At 43.7% G+C, this 24,880-nt stretch overlaps 3 protein-coding genes and 1 long non-coding RNA gene across 7 annotated transcripts; 1 reads left to right on the plus strand and 3 right to left on the minus strand.

Annotated features, from left to right (window-relative positions):
- The first annotated feature begins 3,840 nt into the window (after positions 1-3,840).
- On the plus strand, positions 3,841-10,221 carry LOC127345219 (uncharacterized). Of its 2 annotated transcripts, none has more exons than XM_051371661.2 (6): positions 3,841-4,226; positions 4,404-4,536; positions 5,430-5,568; positions 5,923-5,959; positions 8,138-8,411; positions 8,841-10,221. In XM_051371661.2, the coding sequence occupies exons 1-6, from the start codon at positions 4,044-4,046 to the stop codon at positions 8,957-8,959; spliced, it is 885 nt and encodes a 294-aa protein (XP_051227621.1). In that variant the 5' UTR covers positions 3,841-4,043; the 3' UTR covers positions 8,960-10,221. The 2 variants fall into 2 exon arrangements, with proteins under 2 accessions (XP_051227621.1, XP_051227623.1); XM_051371663.2 differs by having other exon boundaries at positions 3,842-4,226; positions 8,821-10,221.
- Positions 3,912-5,419, minus strand: LOC139838609 (uncharacterized). The gene is made up of 2 exons (XR_011756123.1): positions 4,963-5,419; positions 3,912-4,567 (listed from the first exon to the last, which is right to left on the minus strand). It is a non-coding gene; the product is annotated as an uncharacterized lncRNA (long non-coding RNA).
- Positions 10,222-11,709: 1,488 nt separating the features above from the next.
- Positions 11,710-13,909, minus strand: LOC127345220 (DNA repair RAD52-like protein 1, mitochondrial). Its single transcript, XM_051371664.2, has 4 exons — positions 13,550-13,909; positions 12,687-12,724; positions 12,467-12,561; positions 11,710-12,089 (listed from the first exon to the last, which is right to left on the minus strand). The coding sequence occupies exons 1-4, from the start codon at positions 13,831-13,833 to the stop codon at positions 11,943-11,945; spliced, it is 564 nt and encodes a 187-aa protein (XP_051227624.1). The 5' UTR covers positions 13,834-13,909; the 3' UTR covers positions 11,710-11,942.
- Positions 13,910-14,254: 345 nt separating this feature from the next.
- Positions 14,255-18,950, minus strand: LOC127345218 (uncharacterized). 3 transcript variants are annotated; one of them, XM_051371658.2, is made up of 7 exons: positions 18,795-18,950; positions 16,680-16,766; positions 16,488-16,601; positions 15,619-15,897; positions 15,380-15,493; positions 14,714-14,786; positions 14,255-14,614 (listed from the first exon to the last, which is right to left on the minus strand). In XM_051371658.2, the coding sequence occupies exons 2-7, from the start codon at positions 16,737-16,739 to the stop codon at positions 14,577-14,579; spliced, it is 678 nt and encodes a 225-aa protein (XP_051227618.1). In that variant the 5' UTR covers positions 16,740-16,766; positions 18,795-18,950; the 3' UTR covers positions 14,255-14,576. The 3 variants fall into 3 exon arrangements, with proteins under 3 accessions (XP_051227618.1, XP_051227620.1, XP_051227619.1); XM_051371660.2 differs by lacking the exon at positions 18,795-18,950 and adding an exon at positions 17,258-18,696 and having other exon boundaries at positions 16,680-16,811; XM_051371659.1 differs by lacking the exon at positions 18,795-18,950 and adding an exon at positions 17,174-17,304.
- Positions 18,951-24,880: the final 5,930 nt, after the last annotated feature.

Below are 24,880 nucleotides of genomic sequence, written 5' to 3' on the forward strand. Positions count from 1 at the left end.
TGAGTAAACTTCAGGTGTATTTTCTACCCCGGTGATGATAGCCTAAAAAAAGTCCTACAATTCAAAGCGTGCCATAGAATTTATTTTTTCTGCTAGACCCATTCACTATCTTTTGTCCCTAGAAAGGTCTAAACCGTGGATTTCTATGAGTTTTCCTCCAAGTGCATAGGTGCACAAGCTATACTAATCCAACCTGATGAACTGCAATCCTCCTAAGGTTGGTGCCAATGCATCACCTCACTATAGCCTGCCACGTCAGCTTTTTTCCTCACTATCACCCCACGGTGTCAGCTCTCACTTCTCTCTCCTCCACATCACCATTTTTTTTCAGATTAAATTATTTCACTCGATTTTTTTAGACATTCAAAATAATGCAAGAAAATTATTTTATTCAACTCAAAATGTTACCGATTACATAATAATTAATAAAATTGCATAATAAATTTTAAAAATTACATAATAAATAAAAATTCTACTCCTCTTCCTCTTCCTCCTCCTCGTCGTCATCATCTTCCAGACCAAGCTCTTTTTCCACCATCTTGATGGCCTTCGCATGTTTGCGCTTTTCTGCTTCGTTCATGTCGTCGGTTGATCGGTCTTTCATTTTGTTCCATTGCTTAAGTAGCTTAGCCTTCACTAAACCATTCCACATGTTCCTCAACGCAGAGAGTGAAGGAGATGAATGAGATGAAATGGGTGTGGAGTGAGTGAAACCATATGGGGGTATTTATAGGGGGTGGGGATGAAATTTTGGGGTTTTTTTGGCTTTTTTTCGAATTTTTTGAACCAGCAACGGCTACCCCAACGGCTAGCTGACGTGGACGAATCAGATCGCGCCACATCAGCTAGCCGTTACACCCTCCCTCTCGCCCGCGCTACCGCCCCCTGCTGCCAACGCTGCCGCCCCCCTCTCGCCCGCCTGTCGCCTCCCTCTCGCCCCCAGCGCGGGCGCTACCGCCGGGCGCCCACGCCACCGCACCGCGCTCTCGTCTCGCCTCCCTCTCGCCCCACCTCGGGCGGTAGCGCCCCGCCTCCAGCCCGCGTTGGCACCAGCCTAACGAGTCATGCTAATGTTGATCAAACATGGCAGCTGCGTACCAGGACAAGGACGCAGAACTGGCTAGACCAGACGCTGACGGGTGCTGGACCGGATGCCACCAACTGAAGAACAAAAAATTCAGACGAATCTTTTCTTTCACGGGGGAGACTATCATGCCCGTTCCTACGCCACCGGCACCGGCCAAGATCGCACACTACCGGAAGAGGTCGAGAGGCTTTTGAGAGTGGAATCCGAAGTCCTCCGCAGCATGGGCGCACAGCACGCTCTTTCCACAACACTCAGGTTTCATCGCCGCTGGCCGCTGCTGTTCTTTTCCGTGCTCGCCGGCCGCCGGGTGACACGAACCCCCATCACTTTCAATTCGCAATGGACCATATGCACTGTACCCATACGCAGAGAGGAAAGATGACCAACGCTGCGCTTCGAGACGGAAATCTTGTGCCAGCATATATGGCTAGGCAATAGACCCTGTTTTCTCAACAGTTTTTAGAAATTCAACGGGAAATGTTCATCCCTTGGAATTCGGAGAGACTTTTGAGCTCCAAACGTGGCCTTGAGCAGCATGCGTGCTCCGGTGATGCAACCATACGAAGATGAACAGCGAGTGGAGGTCATGCTCCTGGTGCGTTCAGAGCATCCAAAGTTCCAAACTGCAAAAGAGATAAATTGGACGTGAACACTGAACAGTCCCGCTCCAGGCGCAACCGCACAAGCAGCAGCAAGCAGCAGGTCGAAAATTACGGCGGTGTCCCTGTTCTACGCCGGTCTCGGTCACCGGTCAACAAGGACAGCAGGCACGGGGAGAAGTTAATCCAGGACTCTGAAACAGAGTCAGGTTATACTGGACCATAACCTCAGATTCCTCCCTTGCTCCGAGGGGAAATACTCCAGCTGATTGTAAAAAAAAGATTCCCTTTGCAGTGAAAGCAGGTGGCCAAATGATTAGAGAAAGAACAACTGACAAAAGGACTAATAAGCAATTACCAATAACAACATCAATACACAGTATGATTCCCTGATTACCAGAGAGGCATATTTCAGGAAATTCTCCATTTTTCTTAACGTTATGAAAAGGACATATGTATGAAGATCATGAGCTGCCCCATAATGAAACCCCACCAGTAGTCGCGAATATCTCCTTCTTCCCTAATCCAAGATTGGAGAAAGAAGATCTAAGATGTACGATTGCCTTTCCGGAAAGAATACTTCCCACCAAAATGCAGTTCACAAATAGGTGTGCACTTTGTCCCGAATTGTGGGCTTGGCAGCCAGAATTCACACGTTTATACTCTCCGTCGGCTAAAAGCCAGACCATATATATACATAGTAGCCGTCAGGTTGATATTCATATATCTGCTAACCTTCACAAAGTAGACAAGGACGCTCCACCCATCTTTATTGATTTCGCTAACCTCTCGCACTCCTGATCGACCACATGAACGAACTTTAGTATTCTCTTATCCGGTTGCAAGCAGTATATCTTTGCGATCGACACAATAATTTGGTCTCTATAGAGTATAGACACAGGAGTTCCATGTGAAACAATTCAATAATTCAACTCCCACAGTAACCAAGACAGGGCAAACTAATCATATTCTAAGGCCATGTTAACCTCACACCATACGCCTTTTGGTGTATTCTTTGTCAGTGAAAACAAATGGACAACTATTTCGTCGGCAGCAAGATATTGCATGGATAGGTACATACACACGGGCGTCACAGATTGTATCGTTGCTGTCCGAGTGATGGAACAACGCTGTTGTTATCAGAGATGGCTTCAAGGCCAAGGGAGAAGAAACGTAGTTAGTAGGAGCTATAGAGGGAGATAGGTAAAAGCTTTGGCACAGCGTCCTTGTCCCCGGCCACTCCAGCTGGTCTGGGCAACCCCGGCCGTCCATCTCCAGATCGGATCTGACGGCACTCCGCATCGCGCACTCTCCTCAGGTTTGCCAGCCAGTGCACATCATCGAATATCTCCTCACGCTTTTCTATGTGCTTTATGCACAAGGGAAGGATCAGAGGCTCCACCACAGATCTCTCAAAGGGGCAAGGGTTTAACAAGCTGTCACCATAATCTCCATCCATTGCTCCGCTGATCTTCGTTTGCAGATTGATGGTGTACATCCATCTTCATGTAGCTGAAAATAACACAACTTTCCACGATTGGTGGCCCAATGTTGGGTGCAGAGGATTAGGATATTCGCGGGTTGGTGAAATGCGCCAGCGGCGACGACTCGGAAGAACACGAAAGCAAACAATGCTTAAATATTACTAACAAAAACAATGAAAAAAAAACAATGTGTGCCTAACAAAGTGCTTACCGACCCCAAATATGTTGCCGTCGCACTGAACACCACATATGACCTCTACTCCCGCTAAAACTGCTCCCCAAATGTTTGTGTCACGAGCTATGACAAATGATTATTATCTAGGAGTATAGCAATGAGGACGACTGAGCTGGTCCAAATACCACCAAAAAGGAGAGAGAAAAGAGCAGAGATTCGGATAAGTTGGCAAAGACCAGCACCTCCACATCCTACGACTCCTCCCAGCTCCAGGTCACAAGCCCCCTTAATTCCCGTCAGAATCCCCTCCCCAACTCCGTTCCGTTTTTGCCACTCTACAGACAAGGACAGCCTAACGCCACCCTGTAACTACTGTTCACGCCCACTAGGGGCATTCAGGTCATTCCACGCGGGGGTGGGTGTGTCTCCCGGCGCCTAGAATTATTATACGAGGCATGGCTTGGACCAAAAGGACAAGGATGGTGCATCATAGCAGACGCCAGTATATATTGCCCCTCCGCTGTACACACTCTCTTCCCCTCTCTCTCCTCCCTTTCCTCTAACCATTAGCTTTTCCTCACTTCACCATTTTCCTCTAACAAGAACTGCTAGTCCTAGCCCAATTCAGATCCTTAGTCGCAGCTGGTTTAGTTGTTTCCTCGCCGGCGTCGGTGAAGAAGATCGAGGAAGCTAGCCTCATGAGTCCGCCGAGTGTGATGGGGCAGTTCGGAGACACCACCTATACCAAGGTGTTCGTGGGCGGGCTGGCGTGGGAGACCCAGAAGGAGACCATGAGGAAGTACTTCGAGCAGTTCGGGGAGATCCTGGAGGCCGTCGTCATCACCGACAAGAACACCGGAAGATCCAAGGGCTACGGATTTGTATGCTTCTATCCTCCTTCTATAGACACACTCCCTGATTTCCCTTTATGTTTGCACTCAGTTTGGTTTGCAAAATTGCTAAGCTTCGAGTGTACATGTGTTACTTTCTTTCCTACGTTTTCTCGTTTTTCTTTGCTGCAATATCAATGGAGATGCACTGGAAATTTGGTGTTGTAGGTTACCTTCCGGGAGCCGGATGCGGCGATGAGGTCTTGCGTTGATCCCGCGCCAGTGATCGACGGGAGGAGGGCCAACTGCAACCTTGCATCCCTTGGGGTGCAGAGATCCAGGCCTCCAACCCCGCAGCACGGTTAGACATCTCCCATTATCTCACTCACCAGCTACACAAAGTAAAGTAACATTGAGTGAAAAAAAATGCTATAGCTAGCTATAGCTTAATTGAAAGCTTTTGATGACAGCTTGTCTTGAGTTGGGGACAGCCCAACACTAAAAGCTAGCTCTTGAAAAGAAGTAACCACCATCATTATAGATGCACTGTCTCTTGCATTTTTCTCCGAGTTCTATGTACGTAGCTCCATTATCACAAGCTTAGCTGTTATGATTTTATGCGCAAAAGTACCTTCGTACGATTGGAACAAAGGAACTTGATTAAAGAGCAATACATGCCTAGCTTTGCTCCTTAACTAAGTGCTTGATTATAGGTCCATAAGGATCTTGGCTTGGCATTTAGTACAGAATAAAAGTCTTAAAATGGCTAATTTTAGCTTAGTGCAACCTGATTTTCTCAAGTACTACTTGATACCACTGGAACTCTGCAGCTGCAAATAGATAGCCTTAGAAGGATATCCTCTGACCATTTACTTGCTGGAAAAGGTAGATAAGAGGGGAAACAACATTTAGAAGTAGAAAGTTGTTAGTCATCCTCGGAATAAGTGCCTTGTTCTGGATAATGTGCAATACTAATTAACAATCTTAGCCTTAAATAACAAATCCAACCGATGAAGCCTTAATCTTAAAGTAACCAGGGCCAGATTCGAGAATCTTTTACTTCTATTATGTCGTCTAGCAATTCAGAGACTGACTGACTAGGAATGGCTTGACTGTGAATATATCCGGTACATTGGAACAAGTGCATGCTTACCTTGCTTTTTACAGAAGTGTCTTTTGCTGATAATGTTACAGTATGATCAAGGGATGTGGGTAGGGTAATTTACCTTTGTTTTCCTAATGATGTTGCTACAGGAGGCGCTAGGAACTTTAGGGTGATGAAGTCCTTTAGCCAGCAGGCAGGGATCCAAGGTGCGCTGGGTGCAGCTTTTCCTTCGCAGGCCACCTTCCCTCATTATGCCATCCCACAGGGGCTCCCTTACCATGTTTATGGGTAAGTTCTCTCTCTCCCACTCTCGTTCTCATGTGGTGAGCAAACCTAGCTTCGGTATGTGCAAGGACCAGCTATGACGGGGGCGCTTGTCACATGCATGAGCATTATGGCATGCTATCTTTGGTCAATGGCGACCAGCTTGTAAACTTTTTAGCTTGCATGCAACACACCTCTCTCTTACACACACTCCATAAAGTGACGGTGCGTGCTCTAGCACATGACGGCCCAATCTTATACTCGTCACTATCTCTCCCTCCCATGCTAAGCTAGCTGGTTTATGAAGTACATCATGTAATGCATCATGATTAACTTGTAAAAACACAACTAATGTTTCTTACTCTTTCACTATGGCAGGTATTCTCCCTATTCTGCAGACTACAGTTATCCTGCAGTAAGTTAATCTTCCCACTGTCAATAAGTTCTATGAATCCACCACCAAGAATTGCTACTAATGAATTATGCTCCTTTCACTGGGGAAAAAATAAAGTGCATTATCTTTAAGTTTGCACGATGTTATGCTGACATTCTTAAGTGCATCCTTGTATGTTTGCATTGTGCATTTATCATAAGGACCATGATAGAAGCATCTGTGATATATGGTGTATGGAAAATAGCACTACACAAACGTTGGCTAATGGTGGGCATCATGTCACCGAAATATGTTTCATGAACATAAAATACTATCATGTACAATAACCATAGGAATGCTGACCGTTTTTGCCTCCGGCTCCGCAAGCCAGTCCGGAGCTTCCAAAACAAAATGAGTAGGCTAATGGTGTTCATACTCACATTGTTCTGCACTGCTAGTTTGCATCGCTCGTTGCTCCTAAAGAATCACCTTTTCCTAAGTTGGACTGATGATCAAACCTGCATGTAAGCTCCTATATATTAGCTCAAATGCTATCAGCCTAAGTTTGTTTTAATGGAAACGAGAGAATTAACAGTATGGTCACCAGCAAGGCAGTAATAACTCGACAATGCATAACATGTTAAATATTTTCTATCAGTTCTACCACTAAATATACATAACAATTAACCATAGATAGAATAAGAAAAATGCCATCTGCACGATCATGCTTCCACTTTCCTACTGGGAAACCTATTCATTGTGATTTCAATGTTCCTGAACAATTTTAACTGCCATATGCAACCACATAAATGATGCATGGTGCCATGGCCTACTCGTTTTGTTTTGTTGCTGATATAAATCTCAATTTCCCTTTGGTACTGAGTACTGTGAAAATGATATGCATATGGTGGTACAACTAGCACAGTGACACTGAAGTAGTTTTTAGTTGGACACATCCCTGAAAAAACTCTTGTGGCATATTTGTCATTAGAAAAATAAGGTAGCCACTTTTAAAAAGATCCATCTAGCTGTCCTAGATGTTCTTTGGTAATGATGTGCCCTGATTGCCTCGAAACCATCCTTCCAAAACTATTATATTTCAACTTGGAGAGTGTAACTGGTATGGCTGCCACATTAAGTATTGCTTATACTCATGGATAGATGGATGTTTTCTATTTTCCCTCAAAACATGGTTCCATATGAATATGATCAAAGGCCCAGTTTTTCTACAGTGTCAATCTCTAGAAAAACACCAATTAATTACGAATCGTCTATGAAGCAGTGCAGTGCTAAAAGTATACATAGTGCCTTGTGGTCCTAGCAACTTATATTTACCTTTGTGCAAGCGCACATGGCATGGGCCCTGGTTTGTCTAGACCAAACCTGCTAAACACTTGGTCCATCTTTCCATCAACTGTGCCCCTTGTTAACCCAATAAAATCATGACAGCACATGCTTGTGTCCCCATTCGCCAAGTCTATCCAAGGCCAACCTCTTGCCTCTGTTTTGGCTGCAGAAGGACCCAAATTACCTGCTTGGACTCTGGATCTTGTGAATCTTGACCTGACTGTAGGCCAGAGTACTGGTTTGCAGTTAGTGCCGCAACACTCAGCTATGGCCCAGTTAGATCCAGCTCAAATGACATATACAGGCAGGCAGCATGCAGCCCATCTGTAGCAAGTTCTAGATGCCAATGCTCTTCTTGTTTGGGTCAGATAGAAAGATGTATATATCTTGGAATTTAAATACTGATAGTGTGAGCTAGACAAAAGATTTGAGTACATCACCATAGCAACAGATATCGGGGAGAAATCCCTTTTATCCAATGAAAAAATAGCCACGGCAACAGAACTAGAGGACATGGAGGTAGGGAAGAAGAAGCTAGTGATTTGAATATAGCAGGATATTATCTGGCAAAATTACACAGTACTTTGTCTTCTGATCAACAGATGCTATAATACTGCTATGTTTTAAATTCCTTGACATATCAGAAACAATAACACAAAGCAACATTATCTGATGAAACTGTGTGGATATCAAGCAAGAAAACTGACAGAAAATAAAACAGAATGAATAGTTAAGAGTAACATTTACTTAGCTAATAAGATGTGCACTGCATGTAAGCATAGTTTGAGTGTAATGTAACCTGTACATAACAGAGTTCCTAATATACATCATGACATGTGACTTACATATATTTCTCATTCTTCTGTTGATTAGAACTACTACAACATCTACGGAGGAACCCAGTACCCATTCTACGGAGGAGCAGGAACTGGCATGGTGACTGGAACCAGTCCCTTTTATCCATACTTCCAGTTTGGGCAGTCAGGAAACACTACGCCCACCTATGCAAGTGGACAGGGCTACAACATGCAATACCCACAGATGTTCCCATTCTCAACTGTGACCTCTACAGCTGCTGCTGTAACCGGCTTTGCACAACAATATGGAGGGCCACTCTCACTTGCAGCGAGTCCTCAAGCCCAAGCAGGTACTACTAGCATCTTGTATACATCTACTTGATATGTTTCTAGAAGTATGGCTTTCATTGTTCATGCCCAGCTGTGTTTATTTAAACAAAGTACTAAATACAACCTTTTAGAGTTTAATACATATATTTCTCTTGATAAAGAAAACGCAGCCCATATTAAAAAAGACTATATTTCAGTATAGTATAAGCTCAGTCTGCTCTACCACATCACTAACAAATTAGCTTCCAGTATGGATTTGTTGGTCTGTCAGTTTACCCACAATACATGCATCTAAGTTATGGTACTCCGTAGAAAGGATGATCACTAATATTATTCTTTGTATCTGTAGGCAAAGATAACCTATTATATTATCATAAATTAGTCGATTTTCTTTCTTTTCACTCGGTTGTGATACTAATATCTTGACAGTGTGTATCCCCATTAAACAGGCATGACTATGGCTCTCGCAACTCCAACCTTGCCAAGTCCAACTCAAGCTGCTCATCCTTTCCGGCTCGTTCCCTCGCACTTTGCTGTGTCTGCTGGTCCAGAGCAATCCTTGGCCTAACCATGGTCTCCTATCTCATCGTCATTGTCTCGTTTTTACTTCCTACGTCAAGTCCATGCATCCATCTCTAACATCAAAAGGGAACTACTGTTGATCTGATCCCATATTGATCGGTCAAGTGTCCCTCTCTCCACACCCCACATGGTTATGTGGTGATTGGAAATGAGCTTCAGCCCCAGGATGGGCTCAAAGCTTGATGCCCCGAGGATGGGGTTGTACTAACAGTCAAGCACAAAGCAGGCACTTTAACCACAGTCCAAGGAAGGACTTCATCCAAGAGAGTTAATTTCTGCCCTAGAATGAGCCGGCTTTGGGAAAAAGTAACCCTAACAATCAAGCATGATCCCCGGTGGGGGTTCATGCTGAGCCAAATTGGACAAAACTGACATGTAGACAGCCTATTAAGCTAGCATGCCACTCCAAAATTTCATCAGTGGAATTCATACTGTATTTAGCTTAGGGAAAGTGCTTCTGGCTGAAGCATTTAGCAGATCCTACTATTCTATTCACATGGGTGTTACCTAGAGCAAATAAATTTGACATCTGACCAGTCTATAACTTCATTTCCCTGCATATTCACCGACCCCCGACCACCCCCACCAGCAACTTTACAACAACAGATCCTGTGATAACTACCATTTTAACCAACCACTCACCTTTTCCATGCACTGAGTAGATGCACCAACTAACAGTTCCTTTATCATTCAGTTTATAGTTTGCATCTAGGTGGGTTTTGGCTCTAAGGAGAGCCTGTGCCCCTTATCAGAGACAGGTTCAGGAGTGTTAATGTTTGTTTTTGGCACTTAGCACTACCTCCTGCCATTTCTAACACAGTGATGGCACTCCAAGATGGCTTTGGAGGTATACCAAGCACTGCTGTGTAACTCAATAATCCCAATGGACCCACAGACATATTTTTATCGTCTTGGGTCACCCACTCATCTAGATGTTCATCTTCCCCAGTGTCACTACCATGGTTAGGCCCAGGATCCACTCCCTTCCTCTCTCTATGCCAGCCTGGAGAGGGGCATTAATGCTTTTAATGTACTGTTATCAGATATGGTGGTTGTAATAATAAAGTAGTACTATGCTACTTCTAGGACAAGAAGTCTATTACTTTATCGCACGGATTTAGCTAAATACTCTGTTAATCTATAGTCAGTACCTTCTCTACCGACATTGTAGCTCACCATGTAATGCAATGTAAAATCCACCCGCTGTGTTGAACATTTCTTATTCGATAATTTTTAGCTAATTTCTTATTCGATGGTCTTTTATATAATTTCATCTCAGTGCTTAGTAGTTGAAAGAAGTAATGTGGAATTATGTCTTGAAAGTATTCACTCTTCACTTCATATAGCGTCAGATGGAAATTGGGAGGTTGAGAGTTTCAAGGCAAAATTCAAAGCTGACCATTAGTAGTTTAGTTGTATGAGTTCCAATTGTTCGTTGAGCTAATCGTTTAGTTACAAGTCGGTCTTCCGAGGAAAATCACTTGAGCTGCCTTCTAAGCTGTAGAGATCCTACCAACCTACCTTGTGGGTAAGGACCATAAGGGAAGCTGTGCCAACTGCCAATATTCTCAGACTACTACGATATAAAAAAAAAAGTCCACTAACTGCTACCAGTATGAACAATGTGCATGCCTAATTCTGCATTCCTATATGAAGACCAAATAACCTGTTTATAATACCAGCTATCAAATTGTGTAATTCGGTTTGAATATGATAATAACCATGTCAATGTGCATGCTGTGCCAACTGCCAATATTCTCAGACTACTACGATATAGAAAAATAGTACACTAACTGCTACCAGTATGGACCATGTGCATGCCTAATTCTGCATTCCTATATGAAGACCAAATAACCTGTTTATAATACCAGCTATCAAATTGTGTAATTCGGTTTGAATACAACAATAACCAGTTTATAACATTAATATTGTGCCTCAGCTGCAGCAATCTATTAAAGCTTGGTCTAACTAAATAATAATCTACCCTGGGTCTAGAAATTAATAGAAATTTTGTTTATTAATAGAAATTATAGTAGGCCTTTTATACAACTACTGGCAAATTCTGCAATTGTATAACCACATCACTAGCATCATATACAATGGCAGTTAAGAATTTCTGCCATTCCATGTGAAGATGGCAACAAACAGTTAATAGTAACAACGTTCTAATGGTAGTTTAGACTATCTGCTAATCAGTGGAGAACCTAGGAATTTGTCAAAGCCTGAGAAAGTTAAAAACAATAGCATTTTTTTGCAATAGACGTCAACGAATATAAACATCACACAAAATTGCAACTTCCACAGATGTTCTCATGCAAAAAGGCGGATACAGTATATCCACGCGCAAATGTTCAAAGGCACACATATTCATAGATGCTTAAATGAGATATTGTAACAATTAGTAACTTCGTAGAGCTGAAGTAACAATATATGTTGTAGTAAGAGGACATATTTCATGATATACTCATGAAGCCACTTTTTAAGAGGAAATGACTCACCAGTCTGCGACATAAGGTCAAAGAAATAATAAGCTTTAAAACACTTCGGCCTGAAGGCAAATACAACAGATGGTATAAGTACCATAGGATAGTGTGGGATCAAAATTTATTCAGCAACCAAAAGAACAATGAATAACAAGCAACATGTTTCCTCTCAACAAAGCAACCTGCTAGCACGCAAATGAAATCTGCAGATAAAAAAATAGAAAATCAAAGTTCCATGAAATTTGTGAAGACATTCAGAAAACGGCACATGCTGATTCATAATAAGCATATAATTCAGGACAGCGATCCCCTTAGTAGCTTACATTTAGTCACCTACACGACAACCTAACATACTTGGTTTTATATGCCGGCACATTCTACCATGTCCAGCACAAAAGGGTAGCCTGGGTATCCTATTGAAAGGCAAGCGCATGAGTACCAAGAGACATGCAGAAGTCCATACCACAAACAACCAACAATAAGCATCTATGACAAATCTTCGTGATAAAGATGAAGTCCAAGACCAAGACGGGCACAAGCTCGGCGAAAAGCCATTCCTTCAGCCTTCTGAACAGGATCTCCAAAGCCTGTATCCTCAGCAGCAGAAGCAGTTCCAGTAGCCTCTCTGTAGATCTGAAAAGAAGCAGATCCGATTTTTTTTTATTAGTTCTAGCCCTTACTAAGAAAAATTATGTACATTCACAGCAGTTTAGAACATCAACAGAATGTAAAAGACTTGAACTATCTGGTAAATGTGATGCAAAAACACTGAGATGAGTTTGTGTCACTAACGGAACACTGATTGATAGCTATAGCCTCCACTTCATCATGTCCACATAGAAACCTTATGATCCATTTATATATTTTATATATTTCTAGCATTCATAGTCCATGATCAAATAACTAAGTGCAGATTCAAACACTTAATAAGGAAGAGTAGCGTAAACCAAAAACAGATACAGTAAATAAAAGCAAATGCAACAGCATTTCCGAGGACAGGAGAAAGGTACCTCCGCATCAGTTCCATGGAGGGTAACACGATAGACAACAGATACAGATTTCCCATCAGATGAGTAGACTATGTTGCGAACCTCTCCAGACCATTCTGCAAAGGATTACAAAATGGTAGAAGAAAAAAGGGGATGTGGTTTCTCAACAATTTGGCCTGCATTGAACTTAAGCCCTCCTCGAGAGGACACATAAATTATACCACGAAGAACAGAAATTTACCTGGAGCATGCACATTCAGAATTTTGTTGGCGATGTGCCTGCAAAAGGCATCATAAGTGAGGTCACAAGGACGCAAGAGATAAGGTACATATATAAACTGTATGTTCATACTACACGATTGAAATGATTTTCAACAATAAACTGAAAAATTAAGGGTTCCACTAACGAATCTATCCAGCAGGCTTCCAAGACACGATAAACAAACACCAAAACATGCAATGGTCAGTTTACTTTTCTGCTGACAAATTCTCTCTGGTTATTTTGATGAGATAACCAGTCTATAAACTGAAAGGCATGTGCTGTTCATAACAGTTCTCTTGAATTTCTACTGCAATAATACATATTCAAGTGAGCCCATTATTATATTGAACCCAAAATAGTAAACCCATTGATCACAATTTTCGACAGAAACATGGTAGATTTCGTCCTAATTAGGCATCCAGCAGCATCCAGGTAGATTTTAGCTGTATAAGAAAAATAACCAGCCCCAACATTGGGAAGAGAAGTACAGGTGCAAACCAACACTTTGAGTTGCTCTTAGATTCAATTCTATTTCAAGGGACGACAGAACATGAGCTCGCAGTAGTTAACAGATAACAAGTTTTGGCTAGGTCGAATGCTTCAATTGAGTCACTCCACGATCCCACCATGAGAGCACGGTCAAATAAACTGCGAAATAAGTATTTGGCCTCAAGGACACTGCTCAAATATAACCTTATGCTGACACATAAATCCGCATATACGACCAAATAATTTCAGAAGCAAGCAGAAATCCCCAAAATTAACCAGACCTGCACCGCGCTGTGCACTAGAAGGTGGGGTTCGGTGAACTATCAGTACAGTAGTGATCGAGGGGGGCTCACCATGGGATGTACTTGAGGGCGAAGCCATTGTCCTCGACGCGGGTCTTGATGAGGGATTCGGGAACCCTCTTCCCGAGCTCCTTGAGGACGTGGGCGAGCGGCTTGCTGATGCCCTCGGTGGGGGCGACCTCCCCGCCGCTGGCGAAGTCGTCCTCCGACTCCGACAGGGGCTCCGGCTCCGGCGCCCGCCGCGGCGCGCGGGCCTTCGCGGAGAAGGGACGCGCCAGGAGCGGGGATGCTGCGCGGCGGCCGAGGAGGATGCGGGCTAGGGCACCGGGCGCCATGGTGATGGTGGTGGGGAGGCGGAGTGGGGGAGGCAGGGAGAAGTGGAGAACGAGGGGTTTGCTTGGGTTTTGGAAAGGGGAAATGGGGGATCGAAAATATATTGGAACTTGGCACGGCGAAGGAATGTTTTTATTTTTTTTCATGCCCATCAAGTTTTGTCGAGTCCGATCATACTGTATTTGGATATTTGCCTATTTGGCCACCGTATGCCGAAATTTCCGTGAGATTTTGCATCTTTTTCGCCAGCCCAAACACCTTTGCATCCACCTTGAAAAATTTCGCAGCATAGTGAAACGTGAAGCAGGATGAAACTACAAGCTACAGACTACAGAGACGGGAGGCGATGGGATGTCGTAGTCGAGGGCGCAAAGCAATTTTGAGAACTCACATTCCACTACTATGTATAGAGAGCACGCCCACTTTCGAACATCTCATAATTCGACTATCATGAAATTTCCACCGACCCACATTCATCGCCATCAAAATAAACGTCTATGTTCTCTTCAATACAGAACAAATCATCAAAACTCACAAATTTGAAGTTGAGATTTGGGAGGGATTGGGCAAATATGTGACGAATCCTAATGGAAGTACAGCAATCACCGTTACAGATAAATCACTTGACCCCCATTTCAATTTTACAGGAGTCAATTCAACTGAACCGCTACAAGTGAACTAACACGGTGGTGGTAGCAGTTGTCCGAGATAACCTCCGTAGGATCCAACAACTCCATGCCAAGTTTCATCCAATCATTGTTCGTTTTCTGCCCCGCTGCCTAACTGAAAATTCCATGTGAAGAACAGAAACAAGCCATGGGGTTAACACAAGACAGCAAATGGTTATCATACTTTGCACAAGGGCCAGAATCAAATATCCACCTTGGGCTAGCTTGTTCGTAGTGGAGCACCATTGCCTTGAAGCTTTTCGGTATGCTGAGAGGATCTTTCCCATCTGATTCATAGCAGAATGAATAGTTGTTATACACACAACCAGAACAGTAACAAAGGCAGCAAGTACTATTCCTATCGTTCATGAAAAACCATAAGACCGGGCAGATGGGAGCTAATAGATTCTGCTTTGTCAAAACAGATGTTCTCTTGAAACACCATTCTTCTAAAACAGGGTCAAGTGAAAACCAGTTGAGAAGTGATACAATACATGGATATTAACAATTGCAGAATGATAATTACGACAGATGAATCCAACCTTGTGGCCTCCGTATATATATTTTGATCCAGACATTTCACGGACTATATGAGAGAACTTTGAATGCTATATTCTATCAAAATATGTACCATGAAAAGTGAGTGTAGTGGAAGTACATATTCACGATGGACATATTAGTGTTACTTTCACTCAGTCAATGCAGACATACCCCAAGTTTCGAAAGTTTGGCTACACCTAGTCCAAAAATGCATGGAAGGGGTGCATGCAAATATGATACCGTAAGCAACTTTTCTCCCCAAAAAAGTATCACCACAGTGGAATTAAGTGAAGATACAAAATACAACTCATAGTACACTTGTTTTATACAGTTTCCTTACCACATCCCCACATGAAGAATGCATGGAAATCAAAGCTCTCTCCAGAACATATAGGTCCACTGCTTTGTCCTCGGGAATAGCTGATGTAAAGCTCAGACCGAAATCAATAAGAACCTGCCACATGAAAATATGAAGTGGCAAACTGAATTCCAGATGCAATTCTTAAGAACCCTTGTCTTGTAAGTCAACACAGAAAAAACACAAGAAAAACAGAGCAACATAAAGGATATTGTACACACCAGTTGGTTGGTGTTGTTCTTGATCATCATATTTGAAGTTGTTAAATCACCATGAACAAGGCCACCATCATGTAGTTTGCCAACTGCATTCCCTATCTGTGTGGCAATGTCGTTGAGGCGTTCCTCATTAATCCCGTCTGAACCAAATCCAAGAAGTATATCTTTCACGCACAAGCCATCCACATACTCAAAGGTTAATGTATGTGGAAGAGGGTCCACGGCATACAGAACTGGTGTAGGAACGCCAAGCCGTCTTGCTTTTGTTATGCATCGAGCTTCCTATAAATGAAAGGAGACCAAGCTAAGTCAAATTCTAATCTCAGATGTACTGCTAAACAGTTTTGGCTACACGTTACAACTTAACACATGACTAAAGAGAATTCTATAATTCTATCCTTGAAGGCATAGAGTTAGAGACCTCTTCGCTGCTTGATAAACAAAATACTCCCTCCGTTCTTGTATACAAGGCCACAATCCCATTTTCCAGATACCAAGAAAACAAAATCAACAAATAAATAGCACCACGACTAATAATGTGGGTAACTTCTCGTGTTTCAGGCTAATTAAACATGTTGCATGTGGTGTCTCTATCTCTAAGGTTGCATGCAACCTTCACATAAATGAGCATCATTGTACAAGAGAGAAATCTAATCAATTCTTCTCGGAAAAGATAGTGGCCTTGTATAGATAAAAATTGTATTTTTTGTAGTGGACTTGTATTCAAGAACAAAGGGAGTAAGAAAGAAATTTGCAACTGATACTGTCTATCTTTGAAAGTACTTCAATCCGTCTTAAAGTAAAGGAAACTGGAAAAGGGCTACTGAAAGAGCTTATCTCAAAAGAAAAGCATATGAGTTAAGGAGACTGACAGCATTCAATCGTTTTAGAGTCAACTTTGAGTCCAACAATGGGTGCCGATACTTCTTTGAAAAGCGTTCTTTGATTACACATTTTTGCCCCACAAATGTGGAAACAAATACCCTCTGCAAAGAAGAAAACAAACTATTGAGAACAAGTAGAAGGAGAAACTACAACAAGATACGACTTGAGTTTTGACTCACTCCTTCAGCCCCCTGCTTCAGTAGCACACCAAAATCTTGTTGCTCCTGAGATATGTCCATAAAGTTCAATGTGTACTCAAAATGGAACTGTAATATGGAAAGGGTAAAGGTCAGCGAAATAAAAGAAACATTCTAATCATAACAGATGGCTTTGCATAGAGAATTTTGACATAGCGAGAACAGCTGCTGTACCCAACTGATTCATTTGCGAAGTATTATAATGGGCAGAATAGCAATAAAGTACCGCATACAAAAATAACAGCTTCACTGAATTAAAGTGAGTTCACATGGCTTTATTAAAACACTATTCATGGAATGGATTCCAGATAAAACTGGTAACTGGAAGCAAGTTTCAGGAAAAGTTTGACAAAGGATGAATCAAGTTACTAAGTAAAAAAACTAAAAGTTTGACAAAGGTTTGGAAAGGGTTATCATCAGATATCCAAACAAAGAAAAGCAAATTTACTCATATAAGTTGACTAGTCCCATAGTACCTAGACTCTCTACTTTGTCCTGGGGCAAGCAATAGCAGTATTGCCCTTCTTTCTTGCTCCAACAGCAGTAATCTTATTTCGAACCAAACTCCTATGGTTCTCAGAAGTCCGGCTTTCTGCAGGACGAACTGGTCTGAATACTTCTGTCTTCAAGGGATCTAACAGATCCTCTGAGCAGCCTAGCACAATGCCACTCTTAGTAGCATCATCCCATAACTCCTTTCCAATCTCAAAACTACCGTTCCTACAAAACTTTTCTATAAGCAGATCATAAGTATGAGTGTCCACTAACTGACAACTCTTCATGATTTTGAACATATCAAGAGCATGATCGACTTCCTCAGTTCCACAAAGGATGCCTATGAGACCATGGAAAAACTTTGCCGTCGGAGGCACCCCATTTTCAAGCATTTCATCTATGAGCCTTTTTCCTCTAATAATTCTCCCCGTTAAAAAGAGGACCTTAACCACAAGATAGTAGCTGACCCAGTCAGGCGAGCACCCTTCTTTTCCTTCCCTCATCAAATAAAGGATTCTGTATGCTTCTTTCACTCTTCTGGCTCGTCCCAGACAAGAAAGCAAGATGTTGAAGCTGGATGCAGCAGGGGTGACACCACAGGACCTCATCTCTGTTAAAATATCCATAGCTTCGGGAACAAGAGCTGAAGGGTTAAACTTGAGGTTTCTGTGGCACACACAGTTTAGAAAATCATTGAACGACGGCAACCCCATTGGGCAGCCTGAGGACTTGATGTCATCAAGGACTCTCCGAGCTTCTTTAGCATTTCCATGCACACACCATCCATGGAGGAGGCTACGTTGAACGATGCTAACCAGGGGCTCCATCGAGAGCTCGCTCTTGTGGTGCCACACGACACCCTGCGCCTCACGAGCGTAGCCCTTCATGCACAGTGCCTGGACCATGGCAAGGCTGCTTGACCATATGCCGTCCCCTCCAGCACCAACACTTTGCTGAGGCAGCAACTTCTGCCTCTCCAAGCCTCTGAACAACCGAACAGCCTCATCCTCCTTCCCTGCCTTGACGAGAGCCTCGACCACAGCAGTGAACGTCTCCGGGGTCATCCTCCGCCCATCCTTCTCCCCATCTCCAACGGCGATTCTCATCGCGGTGAGGTCACCCATCTGCGCGAGCACGGAAATCGCCCTGTCATGCTCCCTGTCCCCCAATCCCCCAGGGTTCTTTGACCGGCACCACGACAGGAACCGCAGCAGCCTCCGGCCCGAATCGCTCCTCTCGCTACACGAGTCGACCACCCGCCTGACCAGCGCCGGCGAGAAGGCCAGGTTCAGGCGGTCCAGACTGCTTCCCACCTCGTCCAGGCTCCCGGCGCCGAAGCAAACGATGTCGCGCACCGCCGCCTCGGACTCCCCGTCCTGGCACGCGCTGGAGCACGCAGCGCGGCGGATTCTACGGCAGCCGGGCCTTGAGCTTGGCGCGAGGGCGGTCTGGCTCAGGGCTGTTACTGACCTCCTCGCCGCCATCGCCGTAGCCATCACGGCCTCTACAAGCCAGGTTCCCCCGTGAAATCCCTAACCCAATACGGTCGCAGTTTGGCGTGGAACGGAGAGGACGGAGGGTGGTGGGTCGAGGTGAACTGACCTTCACGGATTTGCACGACCTCCGCCGTCAGCGGCGCGTTGCTCCGGGGGGAGGCGGACGGTGGACGGAGGAGGCGTGTGGTGGCGGCGGCGGGGTAGCACGGGAAGGGCGCGGGGCACGAGCTCAGGATGCACGCGGAACTGCTGGGCCACGAGAAGAACCGGCCTCAAAGGCCACGGCTGAGCAACTGGGCCGGTTACAGTCAAAAACCAAATTAGGCCTCTATTTGGATTCGCCCTAGGGAGATTTGGGCAAATCCTACTTGATGCTTACTGCGTCCGTTAGCACACTAACGTGTTGACCTTCTAGTGCCGGAGACGGGGCGGCGCGACTAGCAATGATGGCGTCGTCGAGGCGAGGAATGGATCTCATCAGAGCCGGTGACGACGCGGCTCGCTGCGGCGGCACACGTGGAGGTGAGGCAAAGAACTTAGGGGGGTGTCGGGTGTGCGCTGTCCGGCGAGCCTATGACGACTTAGGGTTTGGGGTGTTGGTGCGGGGGAGCTTGCCGAAGATGGAGAAGGGGCGGGGTTTAGAGGGAAACTGGGGGATCAATGGACCGGCGGCGGCGGCTCAAGCAGGGCGGGGCACCAAGGCGGCGCCGTGCGCGGGAGGCAGCAGCATACGGTTGTGGCCGGCGGCTGCGGCTGGGGAATCAAGAGCGATAGCAAGAACATAGGCAACCAAGGGGTCAGAGACGAAGACGATGCACACTAGGTAGGTCGATCCAGACGGGGGGGTTTGTTCAGGCATGGATACGCTTAGCGACACTAAACGTGTTGTATATGAGCTCCCGGAGATTTGTTGCATACGACCTATCTGTATGAACGCAGGCGCACCTTAACTGTATGAACACCTTCGACGTCCAAGAAACTTGATTCAACGGGTATTGAGACTACGACGTCGCACAAGTGTCTCTCTATCTACGAGAACGTCGCCTTGATTCAGCGGGTATTGAGACTATGATGTCACCACAAGAGTCTCACTATCTACGAGAACGTCGGCTTCCACCGTAAATATATTTCGTCTTCATGAGACACCAAAGTGTCAAACCTACCTACGATTTGAACCCTCCATCCAATCACATGTTGGTTCCTCATTTATACACAACATTTAATGTTGTAATGTTGCGAATACACATAAAGCTGCAATGATCGACTATCCTATATTTGTTCACTTAAGTGGATCCGACACCCTACGCACTCCCCATACACTAGGCGGACGACTAGCATCTACGTATGAGACAAATTTACTTAGACTACTCATAGTGGGAGTAACAAAGTGTCCAACTCACCAAAATTGCTTATGTAGAAGTGAGTTAATGAGGAGGGACGAGGATAGAGTAACATAGCTAGTTACTGTAACATTATATTTTTCAAGATACAATGAGTCTACAAGCTAATAAATGAAGACATCTATGATACTACTCTGATGTTACTAACCACTATGAAGGTAGTAACTTAGAGTAGTAATATGTGCATGTTACTACTCTATGTTACTTTCCACTATGACTAGTCTTATGTAATTTCCCCTCGTAATAGAAACTTGCTTTTATTAAGCGCAAAATATTGTTACTAGTACGACAAAAAAAGAGATAAACATATGCATGGTTAAACAGCACTCTTCCTCCCGGGCCGCTCGCAAGGGCGTCCCTGCAGGGCACCCTCACAAACCCTAAAAAAGCTCAAGATCCCGAGCTCTGTTGGCCGCTATCAGCGCCGGTGGCGCCCGGCCCAAAGGCGGCGGGCAAGGTAGGTGGGCTCCCCTCATCTCCTCTTCGTGTGGACAGTCGGCCTAGTGGAGGGTCGCGGTGAAGGAGGTGGGTGGCAGTAAGTAGATGTTGTTGGCAGTCGTGCGGTGGGTGGCGTAGCTGCTTCTTGCCGGGATGCGAGGAGCGGCGCGCTGACCATCGGCGGTGCTCGGTCCCTGATGCGTGCAAGACACACGTCCGTTGGGAACCCCAAGAGGAAGGTGTGATGCGTACAGTAGCAAGTTTTCCCTCAGTAAGAAACCAAGGTTTATCGAACCAGTAGGAGTCAAGGAACACGTGAAGGTCGTTGGTGACGGAGTGTAGTGCAGCGCAACACCAGGGATTCCGGCGCCAACGTGGAACCTGCACAACACAATCAAAGTACTTTGCCCAACGTAACAGTGCGGTTGTCAATCTCACTGGCTTGCTGTAAACAAAGGATTAGTTGTATAGTGTGGAACATGATGTTTGTTTGCGAAGAACAATAAAGAACAATTGCAGTAGATTGTATTTCAGATGTAAAGAATGGACCGGGGTCCACAGTTCACTAGTGGTGTCTCTCCCATAAGATAAATAGCATGTCGGGTGAACAAATTACAGTTGGGCAATTGACAAATAAAGAAGGCATAACAATGCACATACATATATCATGATGAGTACTATGAGATTTAATCAGGGCATTACGACAAAGTACATAGACCGCTATCCAGCATGCATCTATGCCTAAAAAGTCCACTTTCAGGTTATCATCCGAACCCCTTCCAGTATTAAGTTGCAAACAACAGACAATTGCATTAAGTATGGTGCGTAATGTAATCAACACAAATATCCTTAGACAAAGCATCGATGTTTTATCCCTAGAACAGCACATCCACAACCTTAGAACTTTCTGTCGCTGTCCCAGATTCAATGGAGGCTTGAACCCACTATCGAGCATAAATACTCCCTCTTGGAGTTACAAGTATCAACTTGGCCAGAGCCTCTACTAGCAACGGAGAGCATGCAAGAACATAAACAACATATATGATAGATTGATAATCAACTTGACATAGTATTCAATATTCATCGGATCCCAACAAACACAACATGTAGCATTACAAATAGATGATCTTGATCATGATAGGCAGCTCACAAGATCTAACATGATAGCACAATGAGGAGAAGACAACCATCTAGCTACTGCTATGGACCCATAGTCCAGGGGTGAACTACTCACACATCGATCCGGAGGCGATCATGGCGATGAAGAGCCCTCCGGGAGATGATTCCCCTCTCCGACAGGGTGCCGGAGGCGATCTCCTGAATCCCCCGAGATGGGATTGGCGGCGGCGGCGTCTCTGGAAGGTTTTCCGTATCGTGGCTCTCGGTACAGAGGGTTTCGCGACGAAGGCTTTAAGTAGGCGGAAGGGCGGAGTCGGAGGGCTGACAGGGGCCCCACACGCTAGGGTGGCGCGGGCCCCCCTTAGGCCGCGCGGCCCTAGTGTGGTGGCGCCTCGTCGCCCCACTTCGTGATCCTTTCGGTATTCTGGAAGCTTCGTGGAAAAATAAGACCCTGGGCGTTGATTTCGTCCAATTCCGAAAATATTTCCTTTGTAGAATTTCTGAAACCAAAAACAGCAGAAAACAGCAACTGGCTCTTCGGCATCTCGTCAATAGGTTAGTGCCGGAAAATGCATAATAATGGCATATAATGTGTATAAAACATGTGAGTATCATCATAAAAGTAGCATGGAACATAAGAAATTATAGATACGTTTGGGACGTATCAAGCATCCCCAAGCTTAGTTCCTACTCGCCCTCGAGTAGGTAAATGATAACAAGGATAATTTCTGAAGTGATATGCTATCGTAATCTTGATCAATACCATTGTAAAGCATATGAGATGAATGCAGCGATTCGAAGCAATGATGAAGACAATGAGTAAACAACTGAATCATATAGCAAAGACTTTTCATGAATGATACTTTCAAGACAAGCATCAATAAGACTTGCATAACAGTTACTCATAAGCAATAAATTCTTAGTAGAAAGTTTTGAAACAACACAAAGGAAGATATAAGTTTCAGCGGTTGCTTTCAACTTCAACATGTTTATCTCATGGATAATTGTCAACACAAAGTAATATAACAAGTGCAATAGGTAAACATGTAAGAATCAATGCACACAGTTTCCACAAGTATTTGCTTCTGAGATAGAAAGAAGTAGGTAAACTGACTCAACAATAAAGTAGAAGAATGGCCCTTCGCAGAGGGAAGCATTGATTACTATTTTTGTGCTAGAGCTTTTCATTTTGAAAACATAGAAACAATTTTGTCAACGGTAGTAATAAATCATATGTGTTATGTATAAGACATCTTATAAGTTGCAAGCCTCATGCATAGAATACTAATAGTGCCCGCACCTTGTCCTAATTAGTTTGGATTAACACGGATTATCATTGCATAACATATGTTTCAACCAAGTGTCACAAAGGGGTACCTCTATACCGCCTGTACAAAGGTCTAAGGAGAAAGCTCGCATTGGATTTCTCGCTGTTGATTATTCTTAACTTAGACATCCATACCGGGACAACATAGACAACAGATAATGGACTCCTCTTTAATGCATAAGCATTTAACAACAGATAATATTCTCATAAGAGATTGAGGATTGATTGTCCAAACTGAAACTTCCACCATGGATCATGGCTTTAGTTAGCGGCCCAATGTTCTTCTCTAACAATATGCATACTCAAACCATTTGATCATGAAAATCGCCCTTACTTCAGACAAGACGAACATGCATAGCAACTCACATGATATTCAACAAAGGTAAAAGTTGATGGCGTCCCCAGAAACATGGTTACCGCTCAACAAGCAACTTATTAAGAAATAAGACACATATCAACATATTCAATACCACAATAGTTTTTAAGGCTATTTTCCCATGAGCTATATATTGCGGAGACAAAGAATAGAATTTTAAAGGTAGCACTCAAGTAATGTACTTTGGAATGGCAGAGAAATACCATGTAGTAGGTAGGTATGGTGGACACAAATGGCATAGTTTTTGGCTCAAGGATTTGGATGCACGAGAAGTAATCCCTCTCAATACAAGGCTTAGGCTAGCAAGGTTGTTTGAAGCAAACTCAAGTATAAAACGGTGCAGCAAGACTCACATATGAACATATTGTAAGCATTATAAGACTTTACATCGTCTCCTTGTTGTTCAAACACCTTAACCAGAAAATATCTAGACTCTAGAGAGACCAATCATGCAAACTAAATTTTAACAAGCTCTATGTAGTTTTTCATTAATAGGTGCAAAGTACATAATGCAAGAGCTTAAACATGATCTATATGAGCACAACAATTGCCAAGTATCAAATTATTCAAGACATTATACCAATTACCACATGCAGCATTTTCCGTTTCCAACCATATATCAATGAACGAAGTAGTTCAACCTTCGCAATGAACATTAAGAATAAAGCTAAGAACATATGTGTTCATACGAAACAGCGGAGCGTGTCTCTCTCCCTCATAAAGAATGCTAGGATCCGATTTTATTCAAACAAAAACAAAAATAAAAACAAACAGACGCTCCAAGTAAAGCACATAAGATGTGACTGAATAAAAATATAGTTTCACTAGAGGTGACCTGATAAGTTGTCGATGAAGAAGAGGATGCCTTGGGCACCCCCAAGCTTAGATGCTTGAGTCTTCTTGAAATATGCAGGGATGAACCACGGGGGCATCCCCAAGCTTAGACTTTTCACTCTTCTTGATCATATTGTATCATCCTCCTCTCTTGACCCTTGAAAACTTCCTCCACACCAAACTCGAAACAAACTCATTAGAGGGTTAGTGCATAATTGAAAATTCATATATTCAGAGGTGACATAATCATTCTTAACACTTCTGGACATTGCACAAAGCTACTGAAAGTTAATGGAACAAAGAAATCCATCAAACATAGCAAAACAGGCAATGCGAAATAAAAGGCAGAATCTGTCAAAACAGAACAGTCCGTAAAGATGAATTTTTCTGGGGCACTTAACTTACTCAGATGAATATGCTCAAATTAAATGAAAGTTGCGTACATATCTGAGGATCACGCACGTAAATTGGCAGATTTTTCTGAGTTACCTACAGAGAATTCTACTCAAATTCGTGACAGTAAGAAATCTGTTTCTGCGCAGTAATCCAAATCTAGTATCAACATTACTATCAGAGACTTTACTTGGCACAACAATGCAATAAAATAAAGATAAGGAGAGGTTGCTACAGTAGTAACAACTTCCAAGACACAAATATAAAACAAAAGTGCAGAAGTAAAATAATGGGTTGTCTCTCAT

This window comes from Lolium perenne, chromosome 3 (genome assembly GCF_019359855.2).
Source record: "Lolium perenne isolate Kyuss_39 chromosome 3, Kyuss_2.0, whole genome shotgun sequence".
Taxonomy (NCBI): domain Eukaryota; kingdom Viridiplantae; phylum Streptophyta; class Magnoliopsida; order Poales; family Poaceae; genus Lolium; species Lolium perenne.

What these genes read in the sequence shown, in the direction of transcription:
- LOC127345218 (XM_051371660.2), bottom strand. Translation starts at nt 18,688, where the DNA reads ATGGCTACGGCGATGGCGGCGAGGAGGTCAGTAACAGCCCTGAGCCAG. An exon ending in ATTCTTCATGTGGGGATGTG is followed by an intron (nt 14,787 to 15,379) that starts GTAAGGAAACTG and finishes GCTATGAATCAG; the next exon opens with ATGGGAAAGATCCTCTCAGC. An exon ending in TACGAACAAGCTAGCCCAAG is followed by an intron (nt 14,615 to 14,713) that starts GTGGATATTTGA and finishes TGGAATTTTCAG; the next exon opens with TTAGGCAGCGGGGCAGAAAA.
- LOC127345220 (XM_051371664.2), bottom strand. Translation starts at nt 13,833, where the DNA reads ATGGCGCCCGGTGCCCTAGCCCGCATCCTCCTCGGCCGCCGCGCAGCA. An exon ending in GCCCTCAAGTACATCCCATG is followed by an intron (nt 12,725 to 13,549) that starts GTGAGCCCCCCT and finishes TGCCTTTTGCAG; the next exon opens with GCACATCGCCAACAAAATTC. An exon ending in TCCATGGAACTGATGCGGAG is followed by an intron (nt 12,090 to 12,466) that starts GTACCTTTCTCC and finishes GCTTCTTTTCAG; the next exon opens with ATCTACAGAGAGGCTACTGG.
- LOC127345219 (XM_051371661.2), top strand. Translation starts at nt 4,044, where the DNA reads ATGAGTCCGCCGAGTGTGATGGGGCAGTTCGGAGACACCACCTATACC. An exon ending in GCCTCCAACCCCGCAGCACG is followed by an intron (nt 4,537 to 5,429) that starts GTTAGACATCTC and finishes ATGTTGCTACAG; the next exon opens with GAGGCGCTAGGAACTTTAGG. An exon ending in CTCCCTTACCATGTTTATGG is followed by an intron (nt 5,569 to 5,922) that starts GTAAGTTCTCTC and finishes TCACTATGGCAG; the next exon opens with GTATTCTCCCTATTCTGCAG.